At 37.1% G+C, this 17185-nt stretch overlaps 2 protein-coding genes across 2 annotated transcripts in view; both read left to right on the forward strand.

Moving 5' to 3' along the window:
- Window positions 1-2702: 2702 nt before the first annotated feature.
- On the forward strand, window positions 2703-6722 carry calm3b (calmodulin 3b (phosphorylase kinase, delta)). The gene is made up of 6 exons (XM_079848077.1): window positions 2703-3104; window positions 3944-3974; window positions 4362-4505; window positions 4581-4687; window positions 4780-4915; window positions 5162-6722. The coding sequence occupies exons 1-6, from the start codon at window positions 3102-3104 to the stop codon at window positions 5188-5190; spliced, it is 450 nt and encodes a 149-aa protein (XP_079704203.1). The 5' UTR covers window positions 2703-3101; the 3' UTR covers window positions 5191-6722.
- Window positions 6723-7336: 614 nt separating this feature from the next.
- The window catches only part of pcxa (pyruvate carboxylase a), a 124740-nt gene continuing 114891 nt past the window's right edge, over window positions 7337-17185 (forward strand). The window contains exons 1-4 of the mRNA XM_079847404.1: window positions 7337-7717; window positions 13287-13434; window positions 14227-14411; window positions 16608-16773. Coding sequence (XP_079703530.1) covers window positions 13287-13434; window positions 14227-14411; window positions 16608-16773 — 499 coding nt within the window. The 5' untranslated portion in view covers window positions 7337-7717. The remainder of the gene's footprint in view (window positions 7718-13286; window positions 13435-14226; window positions 14412-16607; window positions 16774-17185) is intronic.

Here is a 17185-nt window from a genome sequence, read left to right on the forward strand (position 1 = left end):
CAATTCATCTTTGTAGTTTGTCATTGTTTTATTTCAGGTAGGCTTCCCTCATATATTTTCATAAGTGTTGCCAGCATAATGAGATGTAACGGAGACATGGTTGAATTATTAAAATCTACCGCCATAAAAGGGAGCAGCACTCATTGTCTCCAGCATAGCATGATATCAGGTGTCTCTACTGATGACTTCTTTATTTAGAGCTATTCATTATGCATATAGAGAGCTCAGTCTCACCTGGCTATTTTAACTCATTACAGATTTACAAACCCCTGCTGAGATCGGCTCAGAGCCTTGAGTGATGAGGGAAATTGTCTCAAATGTATATGAGGTCTGACAGAACAGACCTAATGGATCCTTTTCACAGACTGTGATGAAGTGTTTTAACAGTCATCAGCATCTTAAATGCAGCAAAGTTTTTATATTATTTTATAATTTTCATTTAAAAAAAGTATGTATATTTATAACGCCATACTTGGTATCTTATTAACTTTGCAACAAATTACAAATAAACTAAAGCTCTTTTGAGGTTGTTTCTAATACAGCAGCTGTGGGAGTGATGGTAAAGTTCAATTGAATGAAATGTCTTTCTCTCGTCTGACTGCCGTTATCAATCTCTCTCTATTTTTTCCTCTTTGAAAGTTGTGAAAACACTATTGTGGAGTTTTTCTTTTGCTATTTGAGCAAATGGGAACATATATTTTGAATTTAGTCTCTCATTCACCACTATAGAAGTTTACCCAACTATGACAACTTCCACTTCTGAGAACCCCGGAAATGTGAAAAGGGTCTATCATCACAAGAAACAAAAGCCGTTTCTCAATACCAAGTACGCAAAGTTCGGACTTGAGTCCTTGGTAGTTCGGACTGACAAGTTCGACTCAGGAGAACGAACTCCCGAGGACGGGAGGACACAAGTCCGATAATTCTGCAAATGGAACAGCGGCGTACTTGATAGCGTCACTCATGCAGCTCGCTCTGGCTACTCCGGTTATCTCTTTAGGCTACAAATAAAACGAAATATGTTATAAACCACCACTTTGCCTCTTTTCATTTTCATTTAAAAAAAAATCTTTAACATAATGGCCACACAAATGTGGTTCAGGAAACGCAATTGATTATCTTCACTGCATATTTACAACAACACAAAATATAAAGCACAACCCTGACTCTTTTTGTTTTCATTTTAAAAATATGATGAATAAAAAAACATTATAATATTGATCATTAAAACGAATATTTAGCAAAAAGAGACAGGGTTGTGTCATATATGTATATACAGTGAAGAGAATAGGCAACATGCAGACTATAATAAAATATTGTATAGGCTATGTTTTAAATATATAAAATAAAATGACATAACCTTTTTTGTTAAATGTCAGTTTTAATGATCAATAATACCCATTCTAAAAGTATAAGTAGCCTAAAAGGTATAAGAAGCTATACAACAATAAAAAGCCAACGATTCAGTCAAACATAAGTCAGCTCTCGCTAAAACGTTAAATTTAAATAGACTAACGTTAAATAAAGCTATGAAACTTCACTTTGCTCTCAGCTAAAACGTTTTGCCAGGGAACAAATTATACATTAATGAGACAAATAAAATAAATAAATCGCCTGTTGGATATACACAAGACGATTTATATCTCATGTTAGTTAAACCACTAGACTAGACATCCGAGCCACCGGCAAGTCAGCAGCACTAGCCGAGAGAGGCTGTTCTCGGCGGGGTACGAGCGCCGAGCGTCCGGTTGCCTGGTTCTCAAAACTCCGAAAACGTCAGATCAAATTTTCAAATAGGCGCTATCTTTATAAATAAACCAAAGATTTGAGCTTTTAACAACTACATTCTCGCCTGAAATACTCTTAAAACTACATTTTGTGACACAATTATAGCAGTATTTTTAAATTACGCGGGGATTTCTCCTCTGCTATTGACGCTTGCTGGTTGGTGTGAGATGCATTCTGGGATACCTGGCTGTCTGAAGTCCGCACAAGTCACCTCTCGATGCATCCTCGGTAAAAGGGGCGGATCAAGAACACATCCGGGGATTTGAACTGGACTTGGCTAGATGTGAACTTTGAATTGGAACAGTACTAGGGCAGCGACTGATGACGTTTCACAAGTCCACAAGAACACAAGTACAGACAAGTTCGCATATTGAGAAACGGCTAAAGGCTCGTCAACTGTCTTCTCAAAAGATATTTCTACAGTTTATATCATTTGTAAGTTGCTTTGGATAAAAGCATAAAAGCATCTGCTAAACGATTAAATGTAAATCTAAAAGGGAAAAAATAGATACTTGAAATATTACTGATGAATGAGTTATTTTCTCCTTATGTCCTCTACCTTTTCACAACTCAAACTTTTCTAGGTCAATTACTCATTTGGGACCACAAACCTGACCAAGAACCTCCACTTTAAGCAACGCGTTGTGTTCTCTTCAAATCTAATGGTGTGTTTTAGTTGAAACTTTATTTCTCTAAATAAGACATTCAAAATCACTGTACTGACCATAAAATAGGCGTATTTATAACAACAGACTCTTGCTCTGACATGCTGCCAGTCTGCAGCACTATCTGCACTACTCGTTTTCCTGCGTCTGTGTCTTTAAGAACAGCTCTCATCGAGGACTCCCTGACGCATTGCAGGTGGCTGAAAACCAATCAAAATACGTTTCCTAGGTCAGCTGACGAGTGCCATCAGACTTCTATATATAAACTCTCCGCCACCATCCATTCAAACCTGAAAGCCACCGTTGAATGCTATGGCTTTTGAAAAGAATAATCATAAAACATAAATTTACAGTCGATAAAAAACGCTGTACAATATATCGTTTTTATCAACTAAAACGGGAAAGTTTCTCTGTGCTATTTGGAGTTCAAACATTTTGACTACGTGGCGTAGGAAGACCATAGTAACAGCTTTGTTGTCAAGGAGTGCGACGTCCCACTTTGGACCGAAACACTAAGGCGTAGTGATATTGAAATTTGGGCGCACAGCAGCAGAAGATAGTGCTTGACAATCGCACGGGCGGAAAGCAAACGCTTGGGTTTCCATTTTTTATCTGCGTAAAGAGCAACGTAGTTCACACTAAATTACAATGGTAAGTAAGCCTTTATATCACTTTATTCGAATAGTCAAAGTGCAACGTTGCTACAAAAATGGCTGAGCGTCCACGGCGAAGTGATAGGTGTGAATGGGCTAGTGTTAGCTTAGCTCCTCGCGAGCTAACCGTCATTCTATTGAAAGAGCGCGCGAGCTCCCGGGCTAACGTCCCTTAAACGGGTTTCACACAGTTTTCATATTTCTCAGTGTTGAGTAAACGGCTTTATCGCTTGCCGTGTGACGTTTGGTAGTGCTTCCTATAATTGCAATTAGGCACGAGACATTTACAGCATAAAATGTGCTATTCTAGCACATCCTCCTTGACTGATTCGTTGTTGCTAGCTCGCCTCATGTCGGCGTCAGCAGGCAACAGTTTGAAAATATATGTAAAAATCTCGATGGTTTACAGTAGACGGGACCCGTATCGCCCCTTGTGCAAAAAATAGTTCAAGCTTTTTATAAAATATCGGATCGGCCACAACATGCTAGCAGTTTTCCACAGCATGCGCACTAATCCATTCAGCTGGCCTATAACCGTGAACCTCATTATAGTGAAAATTAAAAATGCAAATAGGCAAATACTGTTAAATGTAGCAACGTAACGTTGGTCTGCTGTGACTGCGTTTAGTAATTTGCAGATTCACAGAGCCCTGAGTTAGGCGGTGTAGTCATGAATGACATCATCAAACTTGTAAAACAAGCTATCACGTGTTAGACACGTTCCGCTCAGTTTAACACGCAATAAATAAAGTTAAGCTTCAGACTGAAATCTCAGTGCTATCTGGCTATACTTATAATAATTAACTGTTTTTGTGTGTGTGTGTGTAATTTCTATAGGCTGATCAGCTAACAGAGGAGCAGATTGCTGGTATGTAAGATTAACCTTTACCTTAAAAGGATAGTTCACCCAAAAATGAAAATTCTGTCATTGGTTTAGTTGTTCTAAACCTGTATGAATTTCTTTCTTCTACTTAACAAAAGTAAGATATTTTAAAAGATTGTTTGAATCCAAACAGTTGATGGACCCCATTGACTTCCATAATATGAAGAAGAAAAAAATACTATGGAAGTCAATTGGATATCATCTTTTGTGTTCAGCAGAAGAAAGAAATTTATACGGGTTTGGAACAACTTGAGTGTGAGTAAATGATGACTGAATTTTCATTTTGGGGTGAACTATCCCTTTAAACCAACAATATGATTTAAAGATAATTGTATAACATTTAATTCATTATCTGTGCTTTTTCCCCCCCAGAATTCAAGGAGGCCTTCTCCTTATTTGACAAAGACGGTGATGGTACCATCACTACTAAAGAGTTAGGGACTGTCATGCGCTCTTTGGGCCAGAATCCCACAGAGGCAGAGCTTCAGGATATGATCAATGAAGTTGATGCTGATGGTGAGGAAACCCTTCCATAGATAATGCCATGTTACTGTAGCTCTTCTCTTAATCTTATCTTTTTACCCCCCTCAGGCAATGGAACAATTGATTTCCCAGAGTTCCTTACTATGATGGCCAGAAAGATGAAGGACACAGATAGTGAGGAGGAGATCAGAGAAGCGTTCAGAGTTTTCGATAAGGTAAAATAGGTTTTCTTGGAAATATGTACTCGCTTATTGAAAAAAAAAAAGGGAAACAATATTTTCCTCACTCAATGACTAATGCTTTACAGGATGGAAACGGTTATATCAGTGCAGCAGAGTTGCGTCATGTCATGACAAATCTGGGGGAGAAGCTTACAGACGAGGAAGTGGATGAAATGATCCGGGAGGCAGATATTGATGGTGATGGCCAGGTCAACTATGAAGGTATTCCACATGTTAATGTCATTGATGCATAGTGTTATATATTTTTATATATGCAAGTGTGTATTGTCTGCTTAACTCCCAAGCTTGTGGTTGAGGTATTTAGAACAATTCAAGGGTCAAATGTATTATGGCTTTATGGATCATGGCTTAGTTTGTTGAAGTTTGTTTCTTGCAGAATTCTTGTGAAATCAGTTTGTAAAGGTTTGCAAGTATATCTAATATATTCTCCCCCACCAAATTTTTCAGAGTTTGTCCAGATGATGACAGCGAAGTAAAACTGGAAACCAAAAGGAGCACAGCAGACCAAACAGTGGGCAGCACTCTCACTGTCAACCTTCAACAAGCATTCACAACCCAATATCTTACTCCTCTCCATTTAGTTTTGCTCTCTTCTACTTTCCATTAGTTTAAACAGTCCCCTGCTCTGCTTGTTTTTACTTATGATCTTCTGTAATCTTTTTCCTACATTATCTGGTTTTCTTTGGAAGAAAACATTTACATGCACAACAAAGTTTAAATCTTGCATATATGATGGTGATAACAGCAGTGTAACACATGTATCAATATCAATATTTTAAAGATTGTGACATACTATATGGACAAGAGCAATGCATGCTTTGTTTACGTTTGGCATGTTTCTGTGTCTTTTGTTTTTCTTCCCAGCTTGCCTCTTTTTCTAACTTGCTAGTTCTCCTTTAACTGCATGTTTCTCATGCAAGCTCTGCTCAGTGGTCTTAGAACTGTATGGTGAATAACCATTCATGGATAATCAGGGGCTTTATATAACAAAATGGCTCAAACTTCCATGTCATAGTGTGATTGTTTTTGTAAGTGTAGAACTGTGTGTCTGAGCGAGTGCTTGTAGTTGGATTTAAAGTGGAGCCACTCAGTACAGTTTACGTTTTGGTATAGGGCTTGTTCTTTAGGGACCGCATAACTAATGTCTACAAAAAAAACTTCAAAAAAAACTTAGACAAACCTGTGTAGAATAATCCAGAGATGGTTAATTGGGGACCAATTATTTCAGTTAGTTTGCTTTGCCCCTTTTTTGTATTATTTGAGAGAAACATGGGGGGAAGTTTTTAACCTTCTTTCCAACGTCAATTTCCTCACTAATTTTACTACCCCAAAGCAATTGCCACCTATTTTGTTCTAGACTGGCGTAGAGAGGTTTAATGTTTGGTTTGAGCTCTATAAGTGTGGAGTTTTACTGAAGATGTAGAATATTTTCACCTTAATATACAGTCTTACATTTTGATGCTGCACTTGGTGTCCTAGTCAGTGGACCATTTCTGTCTAGGGAAAAATATTAAATTTAAGCTGTGTGCTGATTCTTCCTGCAGGCTGTTCGATATATTTGTATACATCCATAGCATAGCACCTGCATTTTATGAATTTTTTTTTTTTTTTTTTTTTTTAAGAATTTTTCAGAAGCAATGGCATGCTCTCCCATGGTCCTGTAGTTGTGGTCCATGCACAGTGGCATTTGGGATGGTGCGTAATGCTTGTCAATCAGTTAGACAGTGTCTGCTGTGTTGGTGCAGCAACTGCTGCCTTTAAATGCAGCTTTGAATGAAATCCATTTTTTGTAACTGTATAGACCGTTAAACAAATGGTTAAGGTTAAATGGCGTATAATGGTAGAATCACATACATTATGGTGGTAGTATTGCATCTTCTGCCCCAGTTCTTAATTTATTCTACTGTTATGTTTTTTATGACCTTTATATGTTGTTGTTTTTTCTTCCTCTGAGATCTAAGTTTACGGTCTGGTTCTTTTTTTCTCTCTTCCTCTGCCCATAAGGTAATATAGTAAAAAAAAAAAAAGAGAAAGGTTATGCATTCCATTGCAGAACTCTGGTTTTCTTGCTAAATAAACATCTTGGACCTCTGTTTCTAAATTACCTCTTTTTGTTCATAACACTGTTGCCTATATAACTGTAAATCTGCATGGGCTTATTAAAAATAGTGTAAGAGAGACAGAAAAGTGCATTTGATGTATATCTATTGTGTTTATTGTCATTTGTTTGCACAAGACAATATTTTATGATTTTGAATCACATTACATCAATTAAGAGTCAGCATGTCCACAGCATATCACTTAGAGACATATACATACAAACAAACACATACATTGCAAATATTACAAACATATTGTATAACTTTGGGATGTGTAAAATTAGAAACGAGTTAGGGTAACAGAAACGTCCACATGACGAAGTCTGCAGTAATTATCCATCTGTAGTTTTGTCCCGTCATGAAACTACAACACCCAAGCTTTCCCCAAACGTCCAATACCGGTACCTGTACAGAGCTGTTGATGATTGACGTGACGGATAACGAATAGGTCACCGCCGATTTCAGCGCCAACCAATCACATCAATGACAAGTGAGACGTAGGCGGGGACGCCAGTCTCAGAACATACACCAATAGTTTGCCAGTATACAGATGGGTGGTTTATTGATTCAAGGAAAAAATGTTGCAACTGGCCAAATACTAAAAAGTGTTCAGTTGATTTGTGGCAGGACAAGCCAACTCAGACGATTTAGACATACTTCGGCAAACAATTTTAACGAGTTGAAAATCCAGCGGGGAATCTGAAGCATTCGGCTGCGAAATAACACCCTGTCAGGAGGTGTAAATAAGCGAGTTCAGGCGATGCGCATTTAACGTTACTTACTTCGCTACGTACAATTGATATTCACTGAACTTACGCAGCAAGGATTTTACGTCTTCACGTTTCTTCTTCAAGGAACAGGATTGGACCCCAGAACGCCACTGCTGTGAGACCAGAATAAGAAGGTAAGACTGCATTCTCGCATTTTAGGTTAATCGGATCAGATGAGATGATAGGCGTTTTTTGAAACTGCTGCCGTAACTTATGCTTTATTGCAAGTATGATGAGCACAAGTTGCTGCCCTAATAAACACTAGCCGCTTGATATGTTAAGTTGAGCATAAGTGCATTTTATTTCAATGAACAGACAGTCGTGGCTTCTGCAGTAAATATTTATGAACCGTGTTAGATAGAGTTTTGAAGTCGTCCAGCATGCGATCAAAGGGCATTGCACTCTCACGCTTTCCTCTGTTTGCTAACCCATGTGCCAATTGAATGAATCAAACTGGACAAGATGATGGATTTACAACATACACCAATAGTTTGCCAGTAGACAGATGGGTGGTTTATTGATTCAAGAAAAAAAAATATTGACCTATAAAATATTACCAAACATAAACACTTCATGCCTGCACGTCCGTTTACAAAGGAATGTTGAAGCTTGCTAATGGGAAATGGTTATTCATTGCGCAGCAAGTTCAGGTTCACTTTTGAATTGCCAGCTGTCGATGACACTTTTAACGTCCATCTGTCCAAGTCCAATCCCAATCCAGGAATGACAGTGTCAAACTGTCCCTTATGATGACCCAAATATTAATAGGGCAGTTTACAGCAAATAAAGAAATGAACAGTGATTTGGACAACAGTAACGTGATTTTCGCCATATGGAGGTTGGAGGAGGAAGTTGGCTGAATTTTTTTTTTTTTAAATTTTAATCTTTTAAAATATTATATTACTATAAATATTATCTTTTATCAAAATGTTGTTGTGCAGCTGCCATGTACATTAATATCCAGGTTTTATTTGGTTGTTTGAGCAGATTCAGCATGACTTTTAAAAGTGTATTTGAAATATTTCCCTTTTTTAATTATTGTACATGCAAGTTTTAAATGAATTGAATTGGATTCCAGTTCACATGAATTAGGAGCTTAAATAACATTTTTACATACATAAAATACTGTTGTCACACAGTAGGTCCACTTAAAATGGACTAGTGAAGTCAAAATGTGATGTAAAAAGAAATGTAACATTTGGTGACCAGTTACAAAACAAGGATATACAGTTCTCTTATGTAAATTTTGATGCTAAATTAAAATAAAATAAAAGTTTGTGCATATGTTCTAGGCTTTGTCTACTAGTTTTCATTTTTGCTTGCATCTGTTTGTGTTCATCTTGGATTTGTTCTTGGTCATATTGTAATTGTTAGTGATTCACCCCTGACTCAGATTTTTGTTATATATTATACACAGTTATGTAACACTGAACATGTTTTATGAAAAGCAGCAGGTGTCTGATAATATGACACTTATGAACATCTTCAGAAACCTGATGACTCTTGAATTCTGGGATATATTGGAGTCATCATCATCAGCCACATGGTGGCAACCGATGATGTGCTAAAAGCAGCAGAATCATGCAGACTGCCTGTCTTTTCATCCCATTTCACATCTACCATCTTGCCATTGCTTAAAATATACAGTCATGTGATAAAGAAATTCTATGGTTTTATTTATCATGCCATAATAAAAAAAATAATCTGGTCTTTAGCAGGTCTTAAAATGAAGTAAATACAACCCAGATGCCAACAACACATGACATACTGTATTAGACTGTTTAAAAAAGCCGAAATGGAGAAACTATGGGTGACAAACTAAGTACACCCTATGATTCAGTTGCTTGTAGAGCCACTTTTAGCAGTAATCATTTTAAGTAATACTTTTCTATATGAATTTATCAGTCTCTCACATCGTTGTGGAGGAATTTTGTCCCACTATTCTTTGCAACGTTGCTTCAGTTCATTGAGGTTTGCAGGCATTTGTTAAATACACGGCTCTCTTAAGGTCCTGCCACAGCATTTCGATCGGGTTGAGGTCTGGACTTTGACTGGGCCAGTGCAACATCTTGATTATTTTCTTTTTTAGCCATTCTGTTGTGGATTTGCTCTGGTCTGCTTGGGATCATTGTCCTGTTGTATGGCCCAATTTTGGCCAAGCTTTAGCCTAGATGTCGGACAGATGGCCTCACATTTGAATTCAGAATACATTTGGTATACAGAGGAGTTCATGGTCGTTTCAATGACTGCAAGGTGCCCAGGTCCTGTGGCTGCAAAACAAGCCAAAAATCATCACCCCTCCAGTACCGTGCTTGACAGTTGGTATTTTTAGTTTCTCTGAGCAGTGCATGGTTAGCTTGGCAAGCCAGACCTACATCAAGATGTTAGGTCTGGCAACTCACCATAGACACGGCTCAATCCGAGGGGTGGGATAAACGGCTGTCTTTCAAATTCCCTCTGCACGCAATAGGACAGCGCTTCAACCAACCAGAGCGTTTTCCCAACAGCGGAGCTAATGTTAGTTGATAGATTCAACTTTTGAATCTGGCCGGCAAAACTACGAACACATCTGCCTTTTTTAAGAATGACTTAAGTGCCATTCTTTGCTCTTTTCTCAAAGAAAAACTTAACTCCAAGTCCTCCAGAGTCGCGGACAAAGCCTCCAGCAGCAGCCTCCGCCATTCTTAGTTTTCAAGTAGCAGGGAACCGTCGTAAATCTGTCGTCATTATGTTAAGCCCGCACCGCCTACTCTATACACGATGTGATTGACCTGACCCAATTTAGGTTTTTACAGCTCCGAAAGTCAATGGAGAGTTGCTAGACTACCCTGGCTGCAAAATAAATTTTGCTGCCGCTAGGGTGCGTCTAGATTTCTAGGCTAGTGCATGGTCGGACCTTGAGGTGAATTTGCTGAGTCGTCCACTCAGATTGGCAACTGTCTTGAATGTTTTCCACTTGTGAATAATCTTCATCACTGTAGAATGATGGACTTCAAATTGTTTGGAAATGGCCTTATAACCCTTCCTAGATTGATGGTAGCAACAATTACAACTCTAAGATCATTGCTGATGTCTTTCCTCCTTGGCATTTTGTTAACACACACCTAAATGCCAAAACTTCTACTTTTATAGAGTTGGTCACGCTTGCTGATGATCAATTAATCAAAGACATTTGATTAGCAGCGTCTGACTGCTATTTACCGTTTTAATTCCTGTGGAAGCAGTAAGTGTGTTCTTTGTTTGTCACACATGGCTTCTCCATTTTGGCCTAGTTTTTGTTCAATAAACCATGACACGGTGTAATATGTCATGAGTTGTTGTTCATCTGAGGTTTTATTTACCTCATTTTAAGACCTGCCAAGGACCAGTTTATTTTTTTATTATGTCATGAAACGTAAAACCATAAAATTCAAAAGGGTGTACTTTCTTTTTCACATGACTGTATGTTCATGCATGTATACATTATGAGTGACACACAGACTTCTTTGAAAGCCTTGTTTGTGGTGCATTTTGGGATTGGAATGATCCAAGAAAAAGGTTTATTGCATGTTTAAATATTGTATTGCCCTTATGTTTTTTTGTAACAGGTAGGCTAAAAGTCTCTCATAATGAGTGAGAAAGATGTGGCAGAATGAGTGAGACCAGAGGCAATATTCTGGACTTATTTTTTTCTCTATTGTCTAGGCAAATAAATAGCCCTGTGTTCTCATAAGTTGGGCTGTGAGTGAGTTTGTAAGTGGATCTCTGAGCATTTCTAAGGTTTTCCTTTGAGTAGTAGAGTAATTTTTTTTTTTTTTAGTAGACCAAGCCCTCTGGCTGTGCCAAAATACTTTTGGATTAAAGTTTTAATGCGAATGTTTCACTTAATCTCTCAAAGCCACTTGCTTCTACAAAGTCAGGAAGATATTTTGAATAATTTGCAAAATTTGTAATATGATGATCATCATTTTGCTACCAAATCACACCAATTAACCCCTCTCTGTTTTACATGGCCCAATTCACATACAGATTAGAATGCCATTCAATACATTGTCCCATCTCCACACAGCCCTAAACCCTCACATAAATGTGCTGCTATTGTTTACAGCAGCTTCAGATTCTCTCCTCTGCAGCGCTCATGTATCAGTGTCAGGTTCTCTCTCTCTCAGGCAGGACACAGTTGCTGTATTGTTGTGATTTTTGGCAGAGGAATGCCCCTTATTCAGGAAAAGACAAGTATAAGAACAGTTGAACTTTCCCGTAACCACAGAAGAGTTAGAGTGAAATGGGACACCTTAAATATGCTCCCATGTGAAATCAGCCGTAGCTTTTGTAGAGGAATTTTGTGATTTGCAGATTAGAAATGAATCTAGGGGCCATATGCTGTGCAAATACCTTTCCTTTGCAGTCGGTAGACTTTTGAGCATGTTTTTGCAATATCCTCGTATGCAATTTAGTATCAAATGCATGTTTTCTTTACGAAATGGGCAAATATAAACCAGGTGTGTTTGCTAGTTCTCCCCACTCCTAAATGAATTGGTAATTGGAATTTTCAACTGGTTTTGCTTCAGTACATTGGACGTCATATGACCCATCACAGTACCAGAATGGCTTATTGTAAAATATTATAGTTTTAAAAATCTGCAGAAATTATTAACATGACATGGGATGAATAGAAAAATGAAAAAATTATGTCTAACGCAAAATTAAGTACTAACAATGTGCCAAATGTATTTAGGAAGGTATTTGTTATATTGTTATTGTTACAATATTCGTATCTGACGATGTAGGATATTTAATTGTGCATGCTCTGTTCTCCTATTTTAACATTTATTAGTTTGTCATAACCTAATGCTCAATTAAAGTCAATTTTAAAACTCTAATTATAAACTCTAATAATTTAGTAACATTGTTAACGTCTGAATGAAATGAAAATACACCCTATCTTTTTTCTAAATGCATCGTAATGATATTTTTGTGAACGATTCATACTTGTTCATAACAAACATGCTCTTGTTTTTTTTTAGTCTGGTTGAAGTGACCAAACCCAAACCCCCACCCCACCTCCACCCGGAATGCGATTGGGCTAGTTTTGAGTGTTTTGATGAGCAATTGAGTCAGTTTTGTTGCACAACCCTGCTTTTATTGTCTGTTCTGTAGTCTTTATAGCCTTTTGTCTCCTGCGGCTTAAGAGTCTCTCTGATCCTTCAGTGTTTCCCACAGAGTTTAATCAGTTCTGCTGTTGTTTCAGGTGTTCAGTCTCGGCCTTAGAAGCTTTGTCCACAGGCAGTATGATCGCAATATAACATTGTGTTTTTGTTCTGTTCGGCCCTGTGGGCACTTGACCTTGTTCATGTTTTTCAGTATGTGTGGATAAGCTTGAAATACAGCTTTTTTTTTTTTAAGACAGCCTTGAGTATCTTCTCACGTAGCATATGCCAGTATTCTTTCTTTGTCCAAGTGCTTGTGGATTTGTTATATTTTGCAGCACTCATTTACTATACAAGGCGTATTCTCCTTTTGTTCAATGTATTATTTTCCTTGACCTCACTTTCCCTTTAGTTCGAGTGTTGACTCTTGTTATCTCCAGAGCTCCTGTGTGAAACACTGCAAGGCTACTACTAATCACTTTGGTTCTTTACAGATGCAGATAACATAGATATCACTACAGGAGCATGAAGGAACTGCTTTCTGTAACGCCTGTCTTTGGCTCTCGCTCTCTAGATGCTGCTACAGGTGGGACTGGGAGGACAGCGCTCTGCCCTGGGGCTGTTAGCCATCAGGAGGGTGTGGATTATGACCCGCTCCGCCCATACTGCCCCGCAGACACTGGAGTACAAACCCATCAAAAAGGTCATGGTGGCCAACAGAGGTGTGTCAGCAGCAGCAGCTGTGTTCTGAATGTGGTACTAGCATACTAGCTGCTAACTGTTAAACATTATGTGATACAGTTATTGAAACATTAATTTGACATTTAAAAAAACTGATTTTAGTTTAGATTTGTTTTATTTTATTTGTAGTATTGTATATATTTTTCAAATTACAGGAATATAACACTTAATAAATATAAAATAAACCATTCAAAAGTTTGGGGTCAGTACAATTTTTTTATTTTATAGAAGTTATTACAGTTATTATTGTAATGCTGTTCTTTTGAGCTTTCTACTCCTCAAATAATCATACATGTTTAATAAATGTTTGAGCACCAAATCAGCATATTAGAATGATTTGTGAAGGATCATGTGACACTGAAGACTGGAGTAATGATGCTGAAAATTCAGCTTTACCATCACAGAAAATATAAAATGTTATACATAAAATATATTAAAGTATTATGTCAGTCTTTTACTGTATTTTTATCAAATAAATGCAGCTTTGGTGAGTATTAGAGACTTCTTTCAAAACATAAAATCTTACAGACTTACAACTGTATTTAAAAAAAAAGTAATAATTTTCTGATTATTGCAATCAGATCGAATTTTAAAGTTAATGCATCCATAAAATACGGTTTAAGATATTGTTTATTGCAGAAATAACAAAGGTTGTGTCCTATTCTCAACATAACAATTCTCAGTCTTTCTATCTTCTGTCCTTCCTCTGTAAAATACATGGTATGAATGAATTGTACATTCATGCATTGTAATTCATGAACACTCTTTTGCAGGAGAGATTGCCATCCGGGTGTTTCGGGCATGCACAGAGCTGGGGATCCGTACAGTGGCCGTCTACTCTGAGCAGGACACGGGTCAGATGCACAGACAAAAGGCAGATGAAGCTTACCTCATCGGCAAGGGGCTGCCACCTGTAGCGGCCTACCTGCATATACCAGACATCATCAAAGTGGCCAAGGTCAGACTTTTCTCACACTCGTGTGGGTTCAGTAAAGATACTCTGTGAATCCTCTGTAGAGTAGTTCAGTTTTCTACTTGCCCTGCCATGGTTTTTCACTGGCTTCAAATGCAAAAATTTGTCAATTTAATAAAAAAAAAAGAAAAAAGATTTTATAATGTTATATTTATAATTATAATTTGACACTTTTTTTAAATTATGTTTTGGAATGTAGACTTTTACTCTTATCAAGGCTGCATTTATTTGGTCAAAAATACAGTAAAATCAGGATATATTATTAAATAACAGTTGTGATGCTTAATATTTTTTGTGGAAATTTATACATTGGTTTTTCAGGATTCTATGATAATAGAAAGTTCAAGAGAACAGAATTAGATTTTTTTCCCGTCACTGTCAATCAATTTAATGATTTTTTGCTATATAAAAGTATTAATTACTTTAAAAAGTATTGTGCCCAAACCTTTGAATGGTAGTGAATTTAACATTTTACTTTTAAAATATTTAAAATATATTATTTATTGTTCTTATGCATTTGTCACACACAAATACAGGTATTTTTTTCATCTAATAAGTTATCGTTACAAATAATCGCTAATAGCTAGAAATTAAACATACTATTCAGTACAATTATTCAGGAAACTCCAAGACAGCAAGAAATTAAAAATTATTTAAATTAGTAACTGAGTGTTACTAATTGGTTTGTTATTTTCAACCCATTCTTAATGATGCCACCAAAACACTTCAAAGCCATTCTTACTAAACCTCATCTATGCCTGCAAGCAAGGTAATTTTAATTGGCTGAATCGACAACCAAATGTCACAGAAAACCAAATATTTGAGTTTGCAAGGCATAAAAATGTAAGATATAGCGCTGACACAGTAGAGTAAGTGACATTTCCATGACTGACTCTGTTTGTCTCAAAAACCAGACTGTTTGGTTCAAAGCAGCAATGTATTCACAAGTTTTTAACACCTGCAAATTTTGTGGTGTTTGTGTGGTGAAATGGTAGATTAGGATCGCGTGACCTGTAAAGTACAGGCTGCTGTGATTGGCCAGATAGAGCACAAACAGGCCCGCTAAGAGCAGTAATTTCACGTAATTATGCCTTCTGACAAAAGAGTTCAGAGTCTGCTGCCAAGAAGACAGGGTAGTGTAGCTGTAAACAGGCAGCTGCTCTCCCACATCTCATTTTCTGATTAAATACCTCAGGCAACAATCAATAGATAAGCTAGTCAGTTATTGGCTTAATCAATAAATAAACAAATATACTGCTTATCAATTCAACACTTTACCTTTAACCCACTTTAACTTTAATGTAATGTGTGTTGAAAAAAATGTCCTATGTTGTAATGTATTAGGTGCATGAAACATTCCTAACATCTTGTTATGACTTGTTTAAGAGACAGCTACATCAGTTAACCTTAAAAAGAGGTCGATAAACAAAAGGTTTTCAGTCCGTTGGTGAAGTTGGGCTGTATTCTTGGAAGGAAGCCACTACTGCTATTTAGCTGATAATGGAAAGAGCTGTATCTACAATATTATGGCTCAAAGTAATGAAGTACAGGGTTACTGGCAACACTAAGGTCATGTGTTTACTCTAAGTCTCAGTGGATAAAAGCTTCCGCTAAATGTGTAAATGCATTGGGGAGAAAGAAGTCTCTTTTATACAACAGTTTTCTATTTTAATATATTTTAAAATGGAATTCATCCCTTTGATGGCGAAGCAGAATTTTCAGCAGCTAGTCTTCAGTGTCACATGATCCTTCAGAAATCATTCTAATATGATTTATTTGCTCAGGAAATATTTCTTATAATTATCAATGTTGAAAACATTTGTGCTGCTTAATATTTTAGTGGAAACCCTGATACTTTTTTCACAATCATTTGACAGTTATTTGACCAAAATAACATTTACTTAAAATACAAAAGATTTCTAACAATAGAAATGTCTTTACTCTCACTTTTGATCAATTTAATGCATCCTTGCTGAATAAAAATAGTAATTTAGAATTTTTAGTTTTTGTTTTACATGTATTGACCCCAAACTTTTGAATGGTTGTGTATATGAATCTCCTCTTTTTACAAGTGTTATCACTTGTCATTCTGAATAATAAATGTGATAATACTGCAGTTATTTGAAAATGGGTTTTTGGGGATTAATTGTGACAGAATATTTCACATTATGTGTCTGGCAGGAGAATGGCGTAGATGCCATCCACCCAGGCTATGGCTTCCTGTCAGAACGAGCAGATTTTGCCCAGGCTTGTATGGATGCTGGGGTACGTTTTATCGGCCCCACCCCGGACGTGGTGCGTAAGATGGGGGACAAAGTTGAGGCTCGTACCATTGCCATCAGTGCAGGTAAAGCGTTTATCATACACCCTGCTCTCTCTCAACACAATGTATCATCAGTTGTGTTGTTGAATAGAGTGCAAAAGTGCCCGTCCACTTTTTCAGTGCCTTGGTTCCTGAAGTATTTTCCCCTAGGGATTTTTAAAAGATCTTTGTTAAAGAGCTTATAAGCCATGAACCAAACCAACCAGCTATGAGGTGAATCACAACATTACAAACTTTGATTGGAACCAAAAAACAAAATGACAAAGGCAAAAGACTGTACTTAAAGGTGCAGTAAGCTATTTTTGAAAAACACTGTTGAAAGTGAATCGAACCGAGGGGGGTGTGTTTGTTTGGGTTGATTTTAAATATCAACAGTGTTCAACAATGATTCTCAGAAATCGCTTACTGCACCTTAACAGCTTTAATGAGGAAAAGA

Source organism: Squalius cephalus (genome assembly GCF_949319135.1).
Source record: "Squalius cephalus genome assembly, chromosome: 17".
NCBI classification, from domain to species: domain Eukaryota; kingdom Metazoa; phylum Chordata; class Actinopteri; order Cypriniformes; family Leuciscidae; genus Squalius; species Squalius cephalus.